At 59.3% G+C, this 24,036-nt stretch overlaps 1 protein-coding gene across 3 annotated transcripts in view; it reads right to left on the bottom strand.

Moving 5' to 3' along the window:
- The window catches only part of PPARGC1B (PPARG coactivator 1 beta), a 57,527-nt gene that overhangs the window by 10,917 nt on the left and 22,574 nt on the right, over window positions 1–24,036 (bottom strand). For 2 of the 3 annotated variants that reach the window (XR_005105917.1, XM_037398509.1), the window contains exons 2-10: window positions 10,716–10,889; window positions 8,029–8,241; window positions 6,019–6,135; window positions 4,087–5,233; window positions 3,429–3,465; window positions 2,951–3,015; window positions 1,738–2,509; window positions 1,172–1,247; window positions 238–359 (exon numbers count right to left, since the gene is read on the bottom strand). Coding sequence is in view for 2 of the 3 variants with exons in the window: in XM_037398509.1 (XP_037254406.1) it covers window positions 238–359; window positions 1,172–1,247; window positions 1,738–2,509; window positions 2,951–3,015; window positions 3,429–3,465; window positions 4,087–5,233; window positions 6,019–6,135; window positions 8,029–8,241; window positions 10,716–10,889 (2,723 nt within the window). In the remaining variant the exon portion in view is untranslated. Of the gene's footprint in view, window positions 1–237; window positions 360–1,171; window positions 1,248–1,737; window positions 2,510–2,950; window positions 3,016–3,428; window positions 3,466–4,086; window positions 5,234–6,018; window positions 6,136–8,028; window positions 8,242–10,024; window positions 10,137–10,715; window positions 10,890–24,036 lie in introns of those variants that run through there. The other variant, XM_037398510.1, reaches the window with a different exon arrangement.

Raw genomic sequence — 24,036 nt, 5'->3', positions numbered from 1 at the left:
CCCATGTCCCTGGACTCGCATCTCCTCACCCGAAGAGCCAAGATCGTAGGGGCTTGGATGACTGAGGGGGCTGGCACGGCACAGAGCACTTTACCCCACCAGCACCACTGCATCACTTGCACATGCACAGCTGTGTGCAGGGGTGACCCTGCACCACCTGGCAGTGCTGGTGATGCCTGGGGAGAGGGACCGTCTGCAGCTGCTGAAGCCCTGGACCACAGCTTGCTCCCCACTCACCTGTTAGTCCTGGACAGGACCTGACACTCCACAATTTCTCCAAACACTTCAAAGCGTTTCTTTAGTTCACTGGAGCTCATGCTGCTCGAGAGGTTTCTGATATACACCACCCGGCCTTCTCCCTGGCAAAGCAAGTGAAAGGTTTCAGGCTCTGGGACCCCACACCTGCACGCTGCTGGCGGGCACTGGAAATGTGGGGTCATGGAGGAGCCCCGGCAAGGCAGCGCCAGGGCCATGCCACGGCAGGCACAGCCTGACATCCCCAGGGTCTGGCTGTCTCTGCTCCAGCTAGCTCACGGGTGTCACCCCCAGGACACCACTGCTGCTGGGGACAGCCATATCCAGGCTGAAGCAGCCACCACCCCCTTCTCTTTTAAATTTCTCCTGCACTCTTGCAGCTTTTTCAGCTTTTCCTGGTGAAGATGTTGGGAAATATTCCCGAGAATTGCTAGGGGCAAAATTCAATTACGTTGCAGGTGAAAAATACCACAGGGGCATGTGTGAGTGTGCGCGCACAACAGTACGGAGGAGCATGTTATTTTCCTGCGTGCCCACCCCACCCCAGCTGCCACCCACAGGTTCCTGGTGCATGAGGCTGCCTCTGCAGGGACTGCATCTGCATCGGCTGAGCGGCTTCAGGGATTCCCCGGCTCACCCCGCTAACTGCCAATGCCAACTGCACTGAAGCACCCGTGTAGGATGCTCTGGGCATTTCCTGCCAAGGACTCCGTGTATTGCCAATTGCCAGCAGCTTCCACTTCACGTCGAGTTTTTCTCTCCCCCCTCCACCCCCCATGTCCTTGTTTAGCACTGGCCTCACATCAAGGGATGCTGAAGCCAGGGCTAATGGGTTCCACCGCTGCTTTTCTGGAGCAGGAGATGAACAGAGGGCTGGGGACTGCTTTCTCCCAGAGCAAGGTCCCTGCTCACTTACGATGGCCTTTTCCCGTCTCTTCTCCAGCTGGCCCCGCTGCCCGCTCCTGCCCTGACACTGCTCACCGTTCTCACACCTGGGAAGGGAGGGAGAGGAGGTCAGCCCTGGGGGGTGGGGGGGATCCGGTGAGGAAAGCTTCAAGCGTCAAAGAGAAGCTGAGGCACACAGCATCTGCAGCAGCGGGCGGGCACTCCAGAGCACTGGCAGCAGAAGACAGATGGGGTTCTGGAAACACTGGGAAGTCCTCTCTGATAGATGCTGGACAGGGTTCCCAGCTGGTGCTTGCCCCTTCCCAGGCACAGCTCCAGCCCCTGCCCATGTCCCACCACTCCCAGCACCACAGAAACCCCTGGCTGCTTTGCCACCGGTGCTGCTTTCTCTGGCCATGGCTGACATTTGCAGCAGCTGCTGATGTACTACCAATTATTTCTATAGATTATATTTTATTAGGCAGCATCTTTATTACTTGTGCCAGCAAAGCAGAGAGAGCTGAGGCTGCCACGCACCGGGGCAAAAACACAGGGGCAAGAACAGTCCCAAGTGCCCTCCCCACAGCCCCCCTGTACCTGAAGGTGCGTCTGCTTGCAGGTGATCGGGACCTGCAGCACGAAGACCCTGAGCTGGACCTGCTTCGGGAACAGTAATGCAAACTGGTTCTGGAAAGGGGGTTTCTCCGCAGGCACAGCTTGGTGTCGCCATGCTCCTCCTCCTCCTCCTCCTCTTCCTCCTCCTCCTCCTCCTCCAGGGGGGAGCCGCTCTCGCTGCAGCTGTCTTCAAAGACAGTGTCGTACTCAGGGGTCTTGCAGAAGACCATGTCCTCATCATCAAGAGCACTGTCCAGAAAGCCAAAGTGCTTTGTTAAGCTGGCTCTGATCTCCTGGTCTCTCAGCTGCTTGACACTGTCCTTCCACAGCATCTCACCGCCCGCCTCCTTGCCACCGAGTTCCAGCCCCTGGTAGTGGGCAGCCGGGACCCTCCTCTTGTGCTCTGTCTCCACCTGTCCCAAGGGCTCCCATGACTTGAGCACCTTCCTCTGCAGGGTGGCCTCGGGCTTCAGCACCTGGCAGTAGTCGTGGTCCCCGAAGGAGCGGGAGAAGGGCCGCTTGAGTATGCCCGGCTGCTCGGGGAGCGCAGGGCGCCCGGCGGCTCGGCTCAGGTGGGCGAAGAGCTCTGTCCTCTCAGGGTGCTTCCTGGGGGCTTTCTGGGAGGCTGCCATATCCCCTGTACCTCCAGGGCTGGGGGCCATCCCGTCCTCCTTCCCTGCCTCCTGGGGGATGTCTGGCTTGTACAGGTCCTCCTCAGCGGGCTTATATGGCGGAGTGGTGGGCGGCGTGAGACCTGAAGCCCCCCCCCCCCAAACAAATGGCAGCAGTCAGCTCTGCCCCCGCCATCCTGCCCCGTCCCACCCCAGCGCCTGGGCTGCACCAGGTATTGCAAGGGAGGAGGCTGCTCAGCCCCCACAGCCTCATCCACCCAGCAGCACTTGGGGAAAAAGGAGGATGCCTGATCCCAGCAGGGACCAGAAGACCAGAGGACACCCCCTTCCCTCCTGGCTCAGGCAGGGGACCCCTGAGCAGCTGCTTGCAGTGCTGGGATGCAGAGACAGTGCACGGGAAGTCTCCTGCATTTGCAGTGTGAAGAGGGGTCCCGGACCAGGGGATGAACGTGCCCCTTTGGCTGGGCTGGGCTGGAGCTGGTGACTCCAGGCTAAATTTAGGGTAAATCTGCCCCCTCGCAGGGAGGAGTTTTGCAAAATCAAAAATGAAAATCCTGTCCTACCTGCTGTCCCACACAGCTCCACAGTCAGCATTGGCTCAAAGTTTCTCTTCCCGAAGGCTGGGTCACTGAAGAGCAGAAAATAAGGAGAGAGAAATTTTGTAGGTCCCAAAAACTGAAAGGAAGCTGAGAAAATACTGTCTACAAGTGAGCCCTCCCACCGTGGTCAGAGCCAGACGGAGTAACCCACGGAGGGGTGCGAGGGGCAGCAGGGCGAGCAGCGTGCCCTCCCTGTCCCAGCCAGAGCTCTGCGGCACGTTTCCCCTGGCACACAGGAATGCCCTGCCCTCGGCCCGGGGCCCTCTGAGCTCCTTGCACCCGAGTGATGGCTGGGGCTCCCCACAGCCCTGCACCCAGCTGCACGGCTCAGTCTGCTCTGCAAAAGCAGCTTGGCTTGCTCACTGCAGATGCAAGCCCAGCCAGACAAGCCCAGGTGGCTTTCCAGCCCCAGCGTGGTTCATTTAGCCCCGCGCACACTTACGTTTGTGCCAAGGACAGCGTGAGACACCTGGGTGTTTCTGAAAGGCAGGGAGAGAAGCAGGGTTACCAGCGGAGCTGTGCTCCATCCAGCACCCGTGGCGTTCGCGGTGGGAGCCAGGGCCCCTCTGCCTGCCCTGGCCTGGCAGGGGGCTGGGGACCGTGGGCTTTGCCTGCCTGCGCGGTGGCAGCGTCTGCAGGAGGGCCAACCCCGCCGTGGTTGAGCCGTTGGTGCTCACAAAGCGCTTGTGGACAGCTGCGACTTCGGGGCACCAGCTGAACCCCGGCGTGCAAGGGTGAGCCCTCAGGGAAGAGGGAGCTGGAGGGATGGGGCAGCCCAGTCCCTGCTGGGCTAGTGCTACACCAGCTCCTTCATCTTGTTGTAAAGATAGGGAAACTGAGGCAGAAGGCCCCCGTGGATTGAAACCACACCCCAAAACCAGAACAGGCCCCCAACTCCCCATGCATGGGACCCCTCAGCCAGCCAGCACATGGGTCAGGGCTTGGCTGTGCTTGGGCTGCTCACAGCTTCACTGCCAGCTGAGTGCCAGGCGCCCGGCCAGCAGCGCTCGCCCATGGCAGGGACGGCACAGGCAGCGGCACAGGCAGCGTGGGCACACCGGCGAGGGGTGAATGGAGTGACAGTCCCCAGCCCTCCTCACCTGCTTGCTCCAGGAGGGCACAGCGCCGGCTCTCAGCCCCATCGCCCACCTCACCATCCCCTGGGGAGCCCAGGGAGAGGGGCTGAGGCTCTGCCAGTGGCGCTGCACCCCCCACCTCCACCTCGGCCGCGGGCTCCTCAGCAGAAAAGCCTTCTGGTGCTGGGCATGGTGTGGGCTCTCTGCAGGCCAGGGCATCCTGGGGGCTGTCCCCTGCCTCCCGGGGGACAGAGGGCTCTGGGGGTGGCTCATCAAGGAAGGAGAGCCAGTGCCCAAGCTCGGGGTTGAGTCTCTTGGACCGGCGAACGGCATAAACGGTGCTCTCCTGTTTGCGGGCCACCTTCCCCGCAGCTGTGCCCAGTGCACCCACATGCTTGCTAGCATCGTCCTCGAAGCCACCTGGCTCCTGCGGTGCCTCTGCCTCAGCCCCGGGACTCTGCTGCAGCTCACTCTTCTCTGGTGCCATTTTGGCTCTGGATGTGCAGGTCCTGCTGGCATCCTCCCCATCCCGGGCCAGTGGCACAGGGGAGCAGTAGCCGGGCGGCCGGGCCAGGGCAGCGTACACAGGCTTGCCCAGGCGGTATGGCTTGCTCACGTCACACAGCAGGTCCCGTGCCAGCAGCTCCTTAAGGATGGAGAAGGATGCTCCAGGCTTCTTGCAGCCCCCAGCCACCTGCCAGGTGCAGCCCGGCCGGCTCTGGGCGCTGCCAGGGGGGGCTGGCTGTGCGGGGCAGTCCGGTTTGACTCTCTTGAAGGGGCTGCTGCAGGGCTGGGGCTTGGTGTCAGCGGCATCGCGGGCAGGCAGCTTCCGTGGCGGCAGACAGTAGGTGTGCATGTAGCGGATGAGCTCCACCACCGAGTGCATCTCCCCCTCACAGGAGAACTGTCTGCCGGAGCCATCCTCCGCTGAGGAAGGGGGGGTCACCAAGTCGGCAGAGCTCAGTGAGTCCTCGCTGGAGTCACTGTCATCCTCATGATGGGTGCAGTCACCTGGGGATGGGTGGTGGCTGCTGCTGGGGCACTCCTCAGATGTCTGGGAGGCTTTGGTCTGGGGGCAAGGTGGGGTGGAGGTGAGGTGCCGGTGCAGCTCAGTGCAGCTGCGGCTCTGTGCCTGTGGGACACTCGCCCTCCTGTCCCGGGGACCCTCCACCTTCGGAGAAGAGAGAGGAGAAAGTCAGCCCCAAGCCCCACAGCCACGACTTGACATAAGTAGCAGGCACGGGGGGAGAAGCCTCCTGGGCTGACAGAGTCACCCCATATCCCTGAACCCCTTAGTTCCAGCCCACCAGCATCCTGACCTGACTGGGGGTCAGCCCCACACCCCAGGGGGTTTCCACTGGGCATGTGGGGCTGGCAGCCCAACCACCCCGAGCATTGCTGCTCCAGCAGCCGCCATGCAATGATGTTCCTTCTCCCCAGGAGAGACTTGCTGCTCTTCCCAGGCAATCTAACCTGCCGGACCTAATGCACCGCACAATTACTATTAGCAAAGTAGAAAAATCTTTGATGGCAACTTCTGCTGGGTTTCAGGAGATTAGCTTAAGTGTTGGGGTCGGCTCTGCAGCATGGCATGCAGGGAGCCGATGGCTCCCACTTGGGCTGCGAGTCAGCGGGGCGGGGGCGGCCAGGGGCTTTCACAAACCAGCACTCATGGAAGCTGGGAGACACCTGACTCCACTGGCTCCAAATGACATCGAGACATTTCTCAGCCCAGCATGAAGTCCGAAGGTTTTGCTGAGCCCGGACTGCAGCCCTAGCACAGCCAGGGACGGGAACACCATGTGCTGCTCTGCCAGGGGTGACGGTCCCCACCTGCCCCCAGCCCGGCTCTGAGGCTGCCCACGCTCCCCGATGCTCCCTTTGGTGACAGCTGTTGGGACGGCTCCCGGGGGCTGGGTGCTGGGTGGGCTCGAGCTCTGCCCGCCAAGGAAGTACCTTTGTGCAGGGCCGTGCAAGTCGGGACTTGGGGGTCCCCGGGCGCCGGGCACTCCCATCCCGCTGAGCCTCGCAGCTCAGAGGCACGTGTGACGGAGACAGGAGCAACTTCTTCAGCTGCAAAGAGAAGCAGCAAGAAAAGGAGTCGGCATCGCAGTGAGGGCAAGGGAAAGCACCAGTGGGGCCGCAGCCCCTCAGGTCACATCTGCACCGAGCACATCATCGCTGACCTCCCGACCCAAAAATGGGGGAGGAAAAATAAAAAGGCAGGGAGGTGTTTCCCACCTCCCAGAGACTGTGGGGGGAGGTGCCCGGCCGCACACAGCCCCGCAGGGGTTAGGGCTGTCTCCACACCATATTCCCAGGGACCCCCAAGAAGGTCAGAACAGTGGGGACAACCGGAGGGAATTTACTTCCTAGGGGCACCCCCACTCCTGTCAGACACACAGGAGCTGTTGTGGCATCCAAACCTCTCACTCCATCGGCTCTTCCCTTAGGTGACAGAGACTTGAAATCGGCACGAGTGATGGGTTTGGACAACTCACTGGGGTTGCTGTGCAAGACGTATTTAGCCAAAACATCCAAAGAGGGCCTCGACACATTAATGAGCTTTCAAGGCTTTTTGCAGCAGATGCAAACCCCTGTGGGCCCTGTTGAGGATCTTCCCCAACACACTCGGCCAAGCCCACAAGTGGTGGGGGTGAGGTTTTCCCTGGGGTACCCACAGTGCCACCACTTCCAACGGCAAGGCCAGCATAACATTTTTCTTCTACTCAAAACCATTTTTGGTTAGGGGGAGGGCAAAAACCAAACCCCACACCCAGCAACAACATTATTTCATATTCTACCCATGTTGCACTAACAACCAAAGCGACAACAGCTCAACAGCAAGACGACTGCGTAGGCGCTGGGGGACTGCACAGAGGAGACAGACTGGGGGTGCTCCCACCCTGGCCGGTGGGCACGGAGCCTCACGGCAGGCATAGGGGTTTTAAGGGGTGATAGAAATCGGGGGTGCCCAGGTCAGGGTCTGCTGGGAAACGTCAACCGGGGCACCCACAGCTTTAGGCGTGCAGCTCCTGTTGGTGGAAGCAACCAGCTCCTTTTCCCCCCCACCCCTGCAACGTATACATCCTATATATACACATACATATCGTGTGTGATATATACCCCCCTGCGCAGGGTGTGGGCAGTGGAAATGCACGCTCTCACCACTGGATGTCACTCCTCCCCGCCACAGCCCCAGCTTTTGGGGAGACCCCAGGGCCAGGCTGGGGGTCCCTGGCAGGGACCGTGAGCCCCAGGATGGAGCGGGCTGGGTACCTTGTCCCAGGGGACCTCCCGGGGACGGCAGTGGTTTGCAGCAAATGCTGCCAGTTAGTCCTGGCCAGCAGCGGGAGGGGGGCTGAAGCCCCGATATCGGAGGGAACCAAGAGGGATGCTCCAGCCACCCAGCCTGCAGGGACTGGAGGCCACGCAGCCCCTGAGGGGGTGTGGTGGAAGGCATGGGAGGGTCAAACCCTCCCGCTGAAAGCCAAGGGCATGGGCTGTCTGACACTCCAACCAAGCCCCCTCTGTCCCTCTTGCGAGAGCAGTGGGAAGCTTGGCACAGAGGCAGAGCCAGGCGGGAGCAGCCACCGTTGCCCATGGGCACGGGGCTGGGATGCACTAGGGAGACCCCTGGCTGCCCCACATCCACACATCCGATTAAAAGCAGTTGTGGGTCTTGCCAAAGCAGCCCCCACCCCTTTGACACCCACCCCCACCCACTTCATATATATATTTGTATACACACAACTTGTTCCCGTGAGGATGGTGATGGAGGTGACAGCAATGATGCAGAACATGTATACGTATACAATACAAGTATATGCTTTGGTATTGACGGTTAAAGAGAGTTTTAAGCCTAGAATGAAAAAATTCAGACCTTTGCTTCCTATCATACCCATGCAGCCGGCTTATCAGGGGCTCATCCAAATCCACCTTAAACAGTAGGAAGTGGGTTCTTACTAGAGACAGCTCATCAAACTCGGGGGCCGGGGGCGGCCCCCCCGTGACCGGGGCGGTGGGTTTGGGGGAGGGGGCAGGCGAGGTGCAGACATGGTTGAGCGTGTCCCCCTCTTCCATAGTTCGGAAGGCAGCCAGGCCCATGTCATCTCCCTGTATATCATCCAATGTCTCCGTGAGGGCTGCCAGCAGCGCTTCATTCTCGCTGTCTATTATCTGAAAGGAATATGCAAAGAAGAGAGGGGGAGTTAGGCTGGGCAGAGGGACCAGGGGATGCTGGGCAGGGGGGAAGAGGAGCCGGCGGTGCCACACCAGCACCCACACTTCCCCGTGACCCTGCAGGGGACCTGGGAGAGCTTCTCCCCAGCACAGCACTAGGATGGGATCAGGAGAAGAGAGACCCAACTGGAAAAGCAGCATCAGTCTGTCCCCCTGCTCCCCCAGTGGGAAAACAATGAATCAGAGCATCTTCTCTCCCAGTAGTCACCTTCAGCCCATCATGAGGCAAACTGCAGCAGATAAAGGATCTGTGATTAAAAGGCTCCTTATCCAAATCCTCCTGACTCCGGGCTGTAAGTCCCCCCAGCGCTGGCTACCACAGCACTGCTGAGCGGGGCTTGGAGCAGCAGCCAGCCAGGACAGGAGCCCGGGGAGGGGGAGCCCCCTGCCCTCCACCAGGCTTGGGAGGCCAGCGGGGGCACAGCCACAAGCTCAGCCCAGAGCTGCCCAGTGGACAAGAGGGCACGGACCCCTGGGAGAGCACCAGGGGAAGCTCAGCCCAGGCTGCGCTGCTGGCCAGATGACACAGCTTGCAACAAGCAGTATGGGGTTTGTTTTTGCTGAAGTCCCCCAAACACAGGCACCCCCAGCTTGACAGGGGCTCTCAGTCCTCACAGTTAAAGGTGGCTGCACCCAGCGCTCTGCGAGGGACCCTATCGGCAGAACAAAATGGGCCTTGCGTTACAGCTCCCTGATCCATTTTTTTTTGGCAGACAGCATGATCTGGGGATGCTGAAGGGAGACGGTGAGTGGCTGGGGCTGTGCAAGGCCAGACAGGGCCACGGGCTGCTCCTGCCTCTTCCCTGCCTACCACCCACCCTGCCCCCTTGGGTCTGTCTTTCCATCTGGGCTTCACCTCAGCTGATGCACTTCCAGCCCTCCCAGTAGCCCACAGCCTCCCACTAGTCCCCCTCCAGTCTGGAAATACAGTGCAAAAGCACAGAAGAGGATGCAGAAGCTGAGGAATGGCTGAAGTGAGCCAGGAGTTCCTTCTTTTTAGTCCTCCTCCATCATATTCTGAACATAAACCATATACAACAAGAAGCAGGCTACCACCAGCTAAAAAATTGGCACAGGGGTAAATTCAGGCTCTCAAGGAGGACTGTTGACTGCACACAGCCTCCCGTGTTTCTCTCATCTTGTTTGAAAATTCAATATCTTTTGTTCCATGCCCTAACCTTGCTCGCAGTTACTAGAGCAGGCTCCAGGGAAAGGCAGCAGGATGCTCCATTTTTGGCTCCATTTCTTTTCCTCCTGTTACTGGCACGAGACCGCTGTGCATACAAGTTCAGTGGGATACATTTCATCATACTCCACTGCTCCTAATGGGCCCGTCTTTTGCATTTCTTTTCTGTTTATCTTTTCCCCAGGAAGTTCAGCGGAAAATATGCATCTCGTGATGAAGGTCCCTCAGCTGGACTGGACCATTTTCAAGCACAGCATCAGCACAGCATAAAACCCAGAGGGTTGTTATCATGGCCAGGTTATAAATATTGGGGCTTTTTTATTTTTTTTGCCCTTGTTTAAATACAAATCCTTCTCCCTCCTAAAATGTAACCTGGAGCTGGTGACTAGCAGAGAACAGTGGATCACAGTCTCCTTGTCCAAGGGGGTAAGCGCCTAGGTGCTGCTCAGGAGGGCACCAAGACCCCAGCCCCTGAGGACAGGACACATCCAGGGCATAGCGTGAGCTTTGGGAAAGGTGAGAGGGCTACCCAACTTGCTCTGTGCTGAGTCCCCAGGCAGTCTCCACAGCTCCCTGCCTCCAACCTGCCTGCACTGTGCTCACAGCCCTGCCCTGGTACCACAGCTCCATGAGATGCTCGGCTTTTCTGCAAGGAAAGGCAAAAACAGTGCCAAGGGACAAGGACCAGCCCTGCCTGTACCTGGGAACAACCTCTGCCCCAGCACTGCTTTGCACCGTGTGGTCCCAGGTGCTGGTAAGCAATGGCTCCATTCCAGCACAAAGGTGAGGAGAGAAATCAGCCACCCTCTGCCGGGGGACCCCAGCCCCAAACACAGGGATGATGCCAAAGCTAGCAAGACAGGAGAGGGGGGCTGCTTTCACCTGCTGGGAAGCAAACATTCCCACCCCGCATGACTGACCTGAAACCTTCACATTGCCACCCTGGCACACCCCACCATCCCAGGAACTGAATAGGATGTGCTGCACACCAGCTGTAATTCCTTTTTACTAAGGCATCACAGCAAAGCTGAGCCAGCAGCCTTTTTCTACCACCTGATTAGCCTTACTCCACTTGCCCCATTTAAAACCGGTGTGCAAATTAATGGAGCACTAATCAGCTGGGGAGGAGCTATTAATAGTTGTGTGTGCCCCCTTGTTCCTCTCTCTTTTTCCCCCTCCCCCTACCTCCAGCCCCAGGCCCCCTGTGCTAGGGGGATGGGGGTACCTGGAAGAGCTCGGAGTCATCGGTGCTGTACTGGCTGGAGTCAGTCTCCGAGTGCTCCCCGCACCACTGCAGCTCGCTGAAGCAGCCGGCTGAGTCGAAGTCGCTGGCATCCAGCTGAGACAAATCAATCTCAGGGAAGTCAGAGTAGAGGTGCTCCTCGCCAGACACCTCGTACTGGGGAGAGAAGAGCAAGCGGGTGAGCCACCCACCACGCCAGAGGGGCAGGCAGCAGCAACCACCTGTGGAAACAGCCCGTCTCCCCACATTGAGCCACCTCTGCTCGAGCCCATTTCAGATCCTCTTTCAAATAAGCTTTGGCAAGGGGCTCCAGGAGCAATAATGCAGCAGTGCAGAGTGTGGAGATGCACTGGGCATCTCGGGAATGGGTTTGCACAGCCTGGCACGGGCACTGCTGGTTATTGACAGCTGCCCCACAACTGCCACCAAACCAGCCCTCTCACATCCCATGCTGTGGCAGGTGTCAGAACAGCAGCATTTGCACTGGAAGAGCCTCATCTCTGGTGAACAGAAGGTCAGGGCACAGCACAGTCACCTGGACTGTGGCAAAGCAGCTGCTGGTGCTCTTAGGGGAAACTGAAGCCATTCCTGCCTTTGGTGCCCCAAGGATGCCATCCAGGTTTATCCACCTGCCCTGGAGATCAGCAATAACAGAGCAAGGCAAGAGACTTGGGCACACATGAGACAGCAACGCATGGAGCCAGGCTCCGGTCAGCATGGCTGCTCGGTACCCGTGGCTGCTCAGTACCCCATCCCTGTCCCTGCCACATGGCACTGAACCACACAGGGACAGTCCCTCTGGGGAAGCCGCACGTCCTGCATGTCCCAAAGCACTGCCGAAGCAATGTGGACCCTGGTCCCTGCATTGCATGTGCAGGATGAGAAAAACAGCATGGAAACGAATCTATGTCCGGGCACACACGGATCGACGCGAGCTCTAGGAACCAAGCTAGAAATCTTCATTTAACCACAGAAAGGTTCTGGGACCTGCGGCACAGCCCTGCCTGCGCTGCCACTCGCTGCCTGCACCCACCCCAGCGGGCAGGCTCGGCTTTGCCCTGCGATGTCCAGGTTCAAATGCAGAGGGGAAAGGTCTGGTGTGACTCCTCCTGGTATTGGCTGCCCGGGGGGAGTTTTCTGGCGATGAGGGAAGCAAGTTTATTTACAGAGCAAATGGATTTTGGAGCAGGCAAACATCTGAGCATGTGAGAGTGGCTGCAGGGGCAGGAGAATGCGGGGGCCTCCCCTCCTGAAGTGCCCTGGGAGGATCTCCTTCAACAATCAACGGGAAGGAAAAGGGATTTCAAACTGAGCTGCAGGAATGGAAAAAAGCGTTTCTCTCTTTCTCTTCTCTTTTTTGGTAATTGGGATAATCTGGGATTATTGGTTGCTGAGGAGCCTGTGTGTCATGCTCCCCACCAGGTCTAGGACACCCTGTGCCACACCAAAGGACACTCCTGTGCACAAACCCACTCCCATTTCATATTTCTCACCTGCTTTCCACCCTGTCTCATCCCAGGGGTCGTGGAGGAAAGGGTAAGCAGTTTCAAGGATGCAGCAAGGGGAGGGGAGAGCAGCTTCGAAGCCCAACAGTGAGCCAGAGCCACAGACTGCCAGCCCAGCCATGCCCATGGCCACAGCGGGGCTGGGGGCTGCAGGGAGCTGCTGACGCTGCCCCAGCCCCAGGGTGACGCTCTCCCCAGCGTCCTCCCTCCATCCTGCTGCTGGAGGGAGGCGTATCAGGAAGACATCCACGAGTGTGGTGCCACCAGGTATATCGCGTACAGAAAAAATCTAAGCAAACCCCTGAGCGGCTCTGGGATCCGGGTACTCCTCGTGGGCCCCCCAGGGCTGGGGCTCTTCAAACCTGCCCTGCAAAAACCTTTGCTCTCTGGGTTGTCAGAGCACATGTAGCAGGTCAAGGGTCCCTGCCCTCATCACTGCCAGCTCTGGGAGACACAGATGTTACCTTTCCCCTAGCTCTCCCGCCCCCTTTGCTTGGGGCATCCTGCACTGCTCTGGGATCAGACGTCCCTAGGCCTTTCAGATGTGTCCCTTACCTGCTCTGGCTTGTCCCTGCTTTCCTGCCACTGCTCTTGCGCCTGCTCTAGAAAAAGTCTTGCAACAACTTTGGCTCCCCCTTCTCCCCAAATCTTCCCATGGGAACACAGGCAAAGGCTTTTATTTTTAGAAAAGCCGTACATACATATATATATGTGTCTGTGTGTGCGTGTGTGCGTTCAATTAAAAATAGCAAAGCAGTCAAATTCTCCTGCTCCTTTTGATATGCCACAAGGGAAAAGATCCTGGTGCTGAGATCACAAGGAGCAGCTGACACCAGTGCTTGGGATGTCTTTTGATCAACTCCACAGATGTGACATGTCCCCACTGGCAACAGGGCTGGGTAAAAATAAACTCCTGCAATCTAACGCTGCTGAGCTGCCCTCTCTGGGCACCCTGGAGGCAGCAGTGCCCTGGCACTGTCACGCTGTGTGCAGCCATCCCGAGGCACTGGTTGGCAGTGGATGCTCCCAGGTTCCCAGCTAGCACAGGTCAGGAGTGCCCAGGAACTCAGCTCTCTCATTCCCTCTCCTCCTTGCAAAAAGTGGGGAGAGCCTTTGCTAAGCGCAGCCGCCCCCACGGGCACCCAGCAGGACATCCCAGTGCAAAGCCACGGCTCCAGCCAGCCCCCTCGGCTAGAAGTGTCATTTAACTGGCCCAGCCACCAAGGGCTTGAGTCTCTAGAGGGAATTCATCACTCTGAGCACTGCTACCCCCGCACTGAGTGCTGAGAGCACAGCCCCTCTGGGCTGGCCGCAGGGGTGGTGGGGACCCAGCCCCCCACCCGAGTAGGGGGTGGCAGCAGTGATGGGGAGGCTGCCTGCGGGCACTGGACCTCATCTGCTCTGACTTTCCCTTTTCCCACCCTTTGCATTTCCTGCTGCCTTGGGAGAGGAGTGAACTTTTGTTCTAATTTTACTCGGGAGTTTGTAGGAAGATCAGCCATGGGTTCTTGGTGTGCAGCCAGCAAACACCCATGGAGACATGCTCAAAAATTCGGAGGCATCCTCCAGCCCAGACACCTGGCCCGTGCGCGCTGCAGTGTGGCTGCGACCAGAAAGCTGCCGGCAGCTCACTGCGACGTGTCTGATGAATCCCTGCTCCAAGGAAGAGACAGATGCCCAGGCAGCTATGCGGGCACCCTCATGCCACACACCTACATCCTTTTGGGGAGCAGAGTCCCAAGCCTGGGCATCCCCTCCAGCAGCAGGAGCACCCCACAGCAACACCGTGTGGGCAGCTGCACCTGAAAGCCAAAGCTAAAAGGTGGAGGGCGTTTGAGGGAACAGCCTCTGTTCTGAGACGTTCTCCTCGGCTTTCTTTAAAGCATGAACCAACTCTGACCTCAGCCCCAGCAGAAACGCAATCGCAATTACAGGACAAAGAGGCAGCTGATACTGGCTTGCATGTTGCAAGGAGCTTCGCCTCTGCAGAGGCTTTGCTGGGCTGAGAAGACAGAGAATTAACGTTTTTGTTCATTAACTGCTGAGCTCGGACAGCCCTTCCCCGCTGCGAGGGGTTTATTAACTTCAGTCGTGGGAGCAGGGGTTGCCCCAGGAGGTTGGCAGGGACCCTCGCACCGAGGGTTTGTGCTCATTTCGTGCCCCTGCGGAGGCTGGCTGGCTCTGCCAGTGCCGTGTGTGCCCGGGGACAGCCCGGAGCGCAGGGGGGCTCTGTGCCCGCTGCGGCTGCACTGCTCCGCTGCAGCCCCGCACCCGTGGCTGCCATGGCGGAGCCGGCAACATCAAGAAAGCGCAACGGACAGTCTCCAAAGTGGGAGTCAAGGACGTATAGAGATCACCTCACCAACTCTCCCGTCCCACAGAGCCTCAACTGCACCTCAGTGTTTCCAGAGAAGGACCAGCAGGCCCTGTCCCTCAGCCCTGTGGGTGAGGAGGGGCCATCTCCCCCCCACCCAGCTTGCACGGTGCCTTCTCCTGGGAACCCCATGCAAGCAGATAAGTCTGAGAGCTTCTGGTGGCTCCTTGGTCAGCATCCCTTTGTCTGCCAGGGCTGCAAATGGAAGAGCTCCCAGTGCTCTGGGGACTGCACCCACCAGGGCTCCTGCTGCTCCAACCCCCCGTCCCCTTGCAGAGCCCCCAGTCTTTGCCCTTGCTGGGGCAGTGGCAAGGCAGAGCAGGACAAGGAGCTGGCATGGGGGTGAGCTCCATCATCTGTGAGGGTGGCTGATACAGGTGGCTGATGTGGGCAGCTGTCTCTAGTGTCCTCAGCAGCTCTGGCACATGTCCTGGGCTGGACCTGCAGCAGCGTGAGGGCAGCCACCAGCTGGAGCCACATCCAAGGGTGTCCTGCTGAGCACAGCTCAGTGCTGGCTCCCGACATCATGGGGACAGCAGGTGGGACATTTCCCTTTGGAGCAGCATGAACTCCGGTGCGGGAGCATGTGAGGTCTTATCTCTGCAGAGACATGAAGTTCCTCTCCAAGCCCAACTCTAACTCAAACATTGGATTAGCGAGACAGGAAATGTTTTCCGCTTTTCAGCGTCAACTTAGGCTCCTCAGAATAACCCCCCTGGCCAGCAGGGCTGGAGAGGCTAGCTGGGGCCAGGCTGCTGGCTCCTGGGGGCAGCCGTACCTGGTGAGCCCACCAAAAGCAGACCTTGGCTGCAAGTGTGTGCAGCCAGCTTGCCTGGGGAGCAGGCAGCACTGCCCTCCTGCCTGCCAGCCTGAAAACAGGCACCTGCCACCCAGAGCTCAGCAGCCTGCAGGCAAATGCTGATGCTCTGGGGTTTTGCCTTCCCTGTGGCAAGCCTGGGAAAGAAGCAAAGGGGCGATGCCGCTGCCAGACGCCGGTTCTTGGAGGAACCGCAGCCCTGCTGCCAGGCAGTAGCAACCTAAACCACAGCAAGCAAGAGAGCTCAGCTGGCAGTTGCCTGCAGGGCTTAGCTGGCTCAGAGGGGCTGGGGACATGCCAGTGACCATGACGAAGAGACCTGCAGGTCCTCTCCTCTGTCACAGCCCTGACAACAACACCGGTAGAAATTTCCCTTATCTGCAGAACCCCTGGGTCCAGCTCCTTGAAGTTGCGGCCAAGTATTCCGCAGCGAGGCTCCAAGCGCACCGGGCGATGGCACACACATTGTGCTCATGCTTAGTGAGGCTGCAAAATTTCAGCTTCTGAAGTCTGCCGGTGCGAAAGCGCTGCTGGACGTGCACAGCGCCTTCGCGGGAACTTAATCCTGTTTAAGCCTGAGAGGCCAGATTTGCATTGCCGCCTGCATACACGGCCCCAGGATGCTTTGGAATTGCCCTGTCACTCACATGCCACTTTGCTGTACAGAAAAAAGGAAGGAAAGCTGCGGCTCCTCGGAGGGGCCGAGGGATCCAGCCAGAAACAGGCAGCCCATCTCCTCCGCGAGGAGCCAAAGCAGTGACTCAGCCCCGCATGGAGCCTCCTCCCTCCCCACAGCTGAGCGCCTACCCAAAGCACTAAGGGATAAATATACATCCACACGCGCTGGAGACAGAGCCCCAAATTAGCCGGTAGCGTTTAGGCTGGGACCCAAACCAGCAGAAGGTGAGAAATGCTGAGAACACAGAGTGCCAGCTCCTGCCAGCCCTCCCTCGGTGGCACGGGCAGCGCCGGCTCCTGGTGCCCACGTTTGCAGCCGGCTAGGAAGTTTCCCCCTCCTCACCCTCACCCCAGGCTTGTCTCTAAAAAAGAAAGAAAATCCTTGGGCAGGGGTTTTGGAGAGAGCCGCCCGGGCTTATCAGGGAAATCCGTAATCACAGACTGCTTGAAACAGGGATTACAGCCGTGCAGGGAGACGGGCACCGCACGGCAGTTTCACCGGAATGAACTCTTCCCCAGGTGGGCAGCAGCAGCCTGGCTGGTGCATGGTGGGCACGGCTGCCTGCCACACTAGCTGCTTCGGGCAGGTGGGATGCTTGGGTCTGCAGGCACCAGGGATGGGTGCTTGCAGACCCCCAGCACTCTCCCCAGCTGCCCCAGCACTGGTGCGGGGAGGCAACGGGGGCATGCAGCCACTGTGACCCACACGGGGGCCAAACCCAGCCCCCATCCACACCCTGCTGTCCCGGTGGCTCCCACCCTGCAGTCCCCATGTGGTCAGGCCACCAGCACCCTGGGAGGTGAAGCAAGGTGCTGCCAGCCCCTTATCATCCCCAAGGATGCACCAGCTCCCTACGAGCCCTCCCGGCCCAGAGGGACCCCCATGGGGCAGGCAGCAACCTTCCAGTAACGGAGAGGAGGGCAGAGGTGGGGATGGAGGAGAGAGCTATAAATAAGTGTAAATACAGCAAGGAGGCACCTGGCCAGAGCTGTGAAGGTCACAGTAGCATGTGCCAGCAGATAAGCAACCCCCCTCCCCGCTGGCATTTGACAAAATGTCACTGTGAATGAAGGAGAGGTGGTGTCGGGTTGTGCCATGGCCTGGCCACCCCTTGCCACCCCCTGATATTTATAGCCTGAAAGCCCCAAAGCAGAGGGTGAGTGGTCCCTCCTTGGGAGGCAGACACGGCAGAGGGACCCTGCCTGCAAGCCCACCACTGTGACACAGTGGAGAGGCACGAGGAGAGGAGAGGCAGGGCACTGCAGCATCAGGCTGCTGCTCCCTCATCTACCTCCCAATTTTGGGGGAAAAGGAGCACACAAATCTTCCAGGCTCCCAAGTCTGCACAGAGTCATGCAACATTTTGCTGTCCTGCTAGGAGCAGGGCATTTTGCCCTCTGCACTCTGTGGATTTTTTTTTTTTTTTTAATTTCTACTGATCCGTTTTAACAATTCAGCCTAGCCAGCAAGAGGTAAAATCAGCCCTAGCATTTAAAGCCTGGACAAAATAAATAGCAGGTTGATCCTTTCTTCCACTCCAGCTGCTCAAAACCCACCGCTGCTTGGCCGCATTGCCACAGCATGTGGGAGCCCCACGCCGGACACCCCGCGCCGACACACATGAAGCAGCCGCCGTCCCGACACAGCCCAGGCAGTGCGGGGCGGGCGAGGGGTGGGGGCGCAGGCAGCACCGGGCACCCAGCCCGGCGGCACCAGCGGGACAAGAGGACCTTAGTGCCAGGCTCTGAGCTACAGCTCGAGAACGAACACGGTCTCGCTCGCTGACTTTTGTCTTACATTAGAAGGGTGTAATTAAGATCAATCATGAGATGCCAGTAATAGGAAATATTAAACATTAACTGCAAACAATAAACACAAACTTGCCAGGATATCTTTGATATGGAAGAAAGATGGAAGAAATTGCACTAAACTATCCCTGAGTCACAGGGCAGAAAAAAGGAGCCTGAGATACTGGTAATAATGCCCTGAATAAACAACGCTTTGCTGGAACACTTCAAACAAAGGTGTGTCGGTTTAGGAAGAAGGACAACAGCAAAGTATATCACAGGTTACGTTGCTGCATGTTCATACTATACTTGGCAGCCATTTATTTGGGCTCCAAATTACAGAGTCCACCTTATTTCTGCCTGAGCTCTGGGATGGGCCAGCCCAGAGCTGCAGGACCCACTAGTGCCACAGCGAAGCCACAGAGACCCTGCAGCCCCAGCTGCCCTGCACAGAACCCAGCACACCCCCCCACTGCCGTCACCCCCTGGCACGGCCGCTGCCGGGGCGGCACCAGCAAGCACCAGGCAAGGGCAGAAAGGCAGAAGCCATGGTGTAAGGAGAGGGGGCGGCAGGTAGATGCAGTGGGGAACAGGCAGTTCCCGAAGAGGGACGCTCCTCTCTCAACACCGCCTAATGGAAACAGCACCTGCCGACTGTGGCTGCTGCCAAGTGCCATGCCGTGCTGGCTGCTGCTGCTGCTGCCATGTCCTCAGGATATGGTCACCAGGCAGAGGGCTGCCCGGGCAGCAGCAGCAGCAGCAGCACACTGAGGCACGCACAGCACGCCGGTAACAGTGTCTCCCATAACAAGAGATGTGTCACAGCTTTATCCTGCACCCCTTGAGACAAACAGCAGCACCCCATGCCAACCCTGCCAGCAGCCAGCCCAGCAAACACTGCCCACTGATGCGGGGAGCAGCACCCCCAAACGCGCGCGTGCCCGCGGCTGCTGCCAGCCTCGCCTCAGTCACCGATGGGTGCTGCTGCAGGCAGCGGCGCTGGCACTGCTCGATGGCATCAGCCAGGCAGGGCACGGGCCTGGTCCTGAACCCTGGTGGTGGTTTCTAAGAAATTCCTTGTTATCTGCCCCAAAACCAAAGGCAGGACCAACAGACAGCAGCCAGCGCGTGCTGAGCTGGGTACAAAAGGACACTGGGAACTGAAACGTCCCATCAGCAGAGGCAGGCAGCTTCTCGCCGCAGCATTTCTCCAGTGAGGCAAGGGCAGAGCGAGAGGTGGCACAAGCCCTGCAGTCTCCAAAGGCCCCACAGGAGAATGCCCAGCGGGACACGGAGCAGGGGGGGCTGTGGCCAAGGCCAGTGGGACCATCAAGACCCTGAAAGTGAAGGTGGCAGGAAGCACTGTGGCCCCATGAGACAGGCTGGGGAGCCCTGGGAGAGGGGGTGTCCCCAAGCTCCAGCCAGGCTGGTGGCACTGAGGGGTCAAGCTGTGCCATGGGAGGGGGCAAGCACCTGACTCACCATGGAGCTGATGATTAGCCAGCTCTGCTGGTCACAAAAATTCCCCACGATGGCAACTCCCTCCTTTTGAAAGGAAAACATGAGGGGGCAATTATTTTCAGACCTTCCTCTTCTGATATCCTGGCAGCCAGCAGCCACATGACCACTGTGGGCAAAGGGACACCAGCAAGGAGGCTCCTCCGGGGTCGGGGTGGCTGTAGGGGCCAGAGGAGGAGCAGCCCTGCCCCTGTCCTGCTCCAGCCACCGGCCCCTTTGGAGGTTTGGTCACCAGCTCGTGGGCTGGTGGGGCTCCATGAGGCCCTTTCTGTCCAGAGGATTCTGCAAATGTCCTCCTGTGGTGCAGCCCTCCGCAGCTAATACCAGTTCCGCTCCGCGGGCACTGTTCGCCCTGGCACCGGCGGCTCTCTCGTTCAGCTGGCTCTAAGAGCAAATCCCTGCTGGGAGGCAGCGAGCAACTGGCCCTCCAGCTCCCTACGCTAGGAGTGAGGTTGAGCCTGCAGCAGCACATGGAGGGAAGCGGAGCCAGTGCCCAGAGGGACTGCGTTAGACATCAATGTGCCGTGCCACATCAGGTTCCCACTCCAGCTCCTGAGCTGTCCAGGCGAGCCCAGCCTCAGCCGTCCTCCCTACCCACAGCCACAGCCTCAGCATCCGCGGTGCTGTGCTGGGAAAGCTCCTCTTGGCTTTGCCAGGAGCCACAGATGCAGTCTGTGATCCTGGGAATCCCTGAGCTACTCTCAGGGGCTGGCCCAGGCAGCATGGGGAAGCTGGGAGGCATTGGGGGTCTAGGGGCAGGGGGTGGGCAGCCAGCGTGCTGGCGGGGCAGGCTCTCGGCCGCACTGGAGCTACTCGCCCTGCAGTGCCACCAGCTCTGAGGTTGGTGCCTTGAGGCTGTGAAATGACAGGGGAGGGGAGGCCAGCTCGGGGAGAACTGTCGTTACTAAAATATCCTCCTGCCCTGTCTTGGGACACCAAACACCGGGCTTGGGACACCAAACACAGGGGCTTGGGACACCAAACACAGGGCTTGGGACACCAAACACAGGGCTTGGGTGGGACACCAAACACAGGGGTTTGGGACACCAAACACAGGGGTTTGGGACACCAAACACAGGGGCTTGGGACACCAAACACAGGGGTTTGGGACACCAAACACAGGGCTTGGGACACCAAACACAGGGCTTGGGTGGGACACCAAACACAGGGGTTTGGGACACCAAACACAGGGGTTTGGGACACCAAACACAGGGGCTTGGGACACCAAACACAGGGGTTTGGGACACCAGACAGAGGGCTTGCTGGGTGGCAGTTAGCAGGAGGCAGCGGCTCGGCACACAGCCTGGCTCTGGCACGCTCGGTGCGGAGCTGTAATTCCCAGCACATTCTGGCACTCCACGTCAGCAGATCCATGGCTGTGAAATGGGAGCTGAGGTTAAAGCCAGCCCAAATCCTGCCCCATTACATACAGATCTGATGAGCGGGTGGAGAGAACCTGCCGAGTGCCGGACACCATAGCCTGATGTTATCCCTCTGCCAGGTCTGTGGCTGTCATCTGTGGGATGCTCTTCACCTCCCCGAGCCACAGGCACCTTTTTGGACCTCACTGATGCTCCCGTCTGATGCATCCCCAGTAGAGCAGGGACTGCGCAGGCAGCCTGTCCCCTGCCGAAAGGAATGTAAAACTTTTGCCAAGGAGGTGGCAGGCAGGGGAGGGAGGAAAGCATGCCTCCTGCCTGCCTGCAAGTTTTGTACTGAAGCTCAGAGAGGTGTTGAGACCTTCCCCGCCATGGAAGACAGGGCAATGCCCTGCACTGTGAGGTGCTGCCCGTGCCGCCGGCAGCAAAGCACCCTCTTAGCGCTAATCAGGACGAAGCAGGAGACGGGGAAGGTTCAAGCTGGGGTTAAGAAGGAGCAAGGAGGATCTTCCCACATTAGCCTGACCTCCTATGGGGCCAGCCCTGGTGCTCTGCTGCCACAGGCACACTCCAGCGAGGCACAGACCCTTTCTCCTGCCAGACACTGGCTGCACTAGCCCCCGTGCTGGGGGTCTTTGGGGGACCCCCCACTGTACCCAGCTTCCACATGAAAAATGAAATTTTCAGCTGGCAGCACAAGGCCTCAAAGGTTGAAAACCGCTGCGGAAAGGGCTAAACTGCTCAGAGCTGTCCGTTCCCTCCTGCCAGGCCAGTCCCTGCATGCCTGGGCCCATATCCCAGCGAGGGTGGAAGCACCAGCCCAGCCCAGCCTCCCCTGCCAGGCTGGTGGGCCACGCTGCCTGCACCTCACTGCTCCCCATCACCTGGGTCCCCTGTGAGAGCAAGAAGGGGTCCCCCCACCCTTCCTCCTGAACTGGGGGCTCACTCCTCTCCCCGCTCCGGCAGAGCACATCAGCCAGGCGCTGCAGTCTCCCTGATTAAATTATTGCCCGTTTTCTGCATAGTGGCTGGAGGTGTCCTGGCTGGAGGGGATGTATCGCCACTCAGCCCAGTCACCGCTTGGCTCTGTGGTGGCATGACCTTGGGAAAGCTGGTGAGGGGGGGGATCAGGGGAGCACAGGCATTGGTGGGCAGGTATGGTGGGGGCACTGCCACCTCCTGGGCTTGCCCAGAGAGGGCTGTGCCAGCCCCAGCATCCCAAAACTGCAGAGAGCTGGCACAGCCATGTCACCCCTTCAGTGACTACCTAAAAACGTGGTGGGCAAGGGGGATGCTGAACAGCTGGGCATTTTCCAGGTGGGCATCATCAGTACCAGGAAATCAGCAGAATTAACTGAGCAATAGTATTGATACTATTCTAATTATTACAGCGGGGAAACTGAGCCACGGGAAGGTGAAATGAGAGCAGGTTACAGCAGGTCCCGTGACCACGGGCTATGTACACAGCTCACAAGGTGCCTGGTGGAGGCGTGATCCCTGAGCAGCACCTCTGGGGCTGCCGTGCTCCGCGCCTGCTGCACTTTCGCTAGCACAACCTGTTTGGCCTGGGGATTTCCCGGTGCTGCACCAAACGGCACGAGGCTTTGCTGTGCATGGGTCCGCACCACAGCATTGCCAGCATCCCGGGAAGAGGCAGGGGTCCCAGGCAGGCCCCCTGGGGACTTGGGGCTTTTGGGCTCTGCCGGAGCATTTTTGGGAGCCGCAGCCTGAAGCCGGTGCTACCAACCCGGCTGCTCCTCCAAGCCTTCCCCAGTGTCAGGACCGGGCGCTCCCCTCTTCCCCCCCACATAACAACTGACTCACCCCGGAAAGAAACTGCTCCAAGATCTCCAGATAGAAAACCCCCTCCGAGGGCAAAACGCTCCTTCGGGAGCACATGCAAACCAGGCGATCACCCACATACACAAAGCTTCGCGCTATTCCAAATTCCTACCTGGGAAGGACCACACCTCGTCCCCCCCAGAATCCCAGCCCCAGAGGCTCTGACAGGGCACACGGGAGCTGCACACCCAGTGGGATCTGGCCGCTCCCGCTGCAGTGGCTGGGGGCTGGGACCCCTCTCCTCCCCCCGTACCCGTGGGGCTGAAGCCCACAAACATGACCTCCTATGCTTAAATCAGATCCTTCTACCAGCTCTGTGTCCTGTGCCAGCTCCCTCACAACCCTGCCCTGAGCTTGCCTGCTCCCAAGCCTTGTCCCCACCTATTTCCCTAGCTAATCCAGGGATCAACAGCCAGAGCCCCCAGGGCAGGCTGGCCTGAAATCCAGACCTGAAATCTGGATGCAACAGCCTGGTGCTCAGGAACTAGTCTGACCCAGCATCCACCTCCAGGTCAAGAGCATCAGAGCCGAGGGTCCCCTCCAGCACACGGGAAGCCACCTCTACCCGGGCAGTGCCATGTTGCAGATGGCCCAAATCCCCATGCAGAGCTCGCAGGGTTAAGGCGCCTGCTTGGTGTGCCACCTTCACATACTTTGAACAGTCCCAGTGCCTGGCAGCCGCTCCCCAGTCATGTGAGCAGCTCCAGTTACTGGCCCCACCGTCACCTCTGTGCCTCGCTTTTATCCCATCCATCTCACTGCTCCATGGAGGCCATCCATCCCTGTCCCCGTCCCCGCATCGGGGCTGCCATGTGGGAGCACGGCCAGGTGTCCTCGGGCAGAGCCTCTAATGTCACCTTGGAGGGGAGCGCAACGGGTCTGGCAGGGAGGCAGGGCAGTGAGGCTTGCGGCCACACAGCATGGCACCAGTGCGGGAACCTCACGGGGACCCTGCCCGGGCCACACACGCTGAGCCCACAGGCAAAGCTGGCTCCACACCGTCCCACTGCTGCTGGAGCCACCCTGCAGGTCCAGGCCCCTGGCAGCACGGGCACAGCGGGTAGGGAAGATGCGGCACTGCAGCAAGCAAACCCCTCTGTCCCTCCATCCAGCGCTCCTCTGCAAGTGTGGTCTCCAACCGTGGGCGACCGGGTGGAGCCGCGCATACCCAGACCCAGCCGAGCCATGCTTGGTTATGCAAACCGCAAAGGGAGCTGTTTCAACTAGTTGGACTGCTGCCTGGCAGTCAGGTGCCTTCCTCCTCCTCCTTCTCCTCCTCTTCCTGAAACGGCTGCCAGTCCCCTGTGGGCAGCTGCCCAGGCTCCTGCGGGTGCCTCCATCCTCACACTGACCACGCCATGCCTGCTGTGAACAAGGGGCTCCCCTTCCCTGGGGTACCCCG

The sequence above is a fragment of the Falco rusticolus genome, chromosome 8, assembly GCF_015220075.1.
Source record: "Falco rusticolus isolate bFalRus1 chromosome 8, bFalRus1.pri, whole genome shotgun sequence".
NCBI classification, from domain to species: domain Eukaryota; kingdom Metazoa; phylum Chordata; class Aves; order Falconiformes; family Falconidae; genus Falco; species Falco rusticolus.
This window is presented reverse-complemented; position numbering and strand designations above follow the sequence as displayed.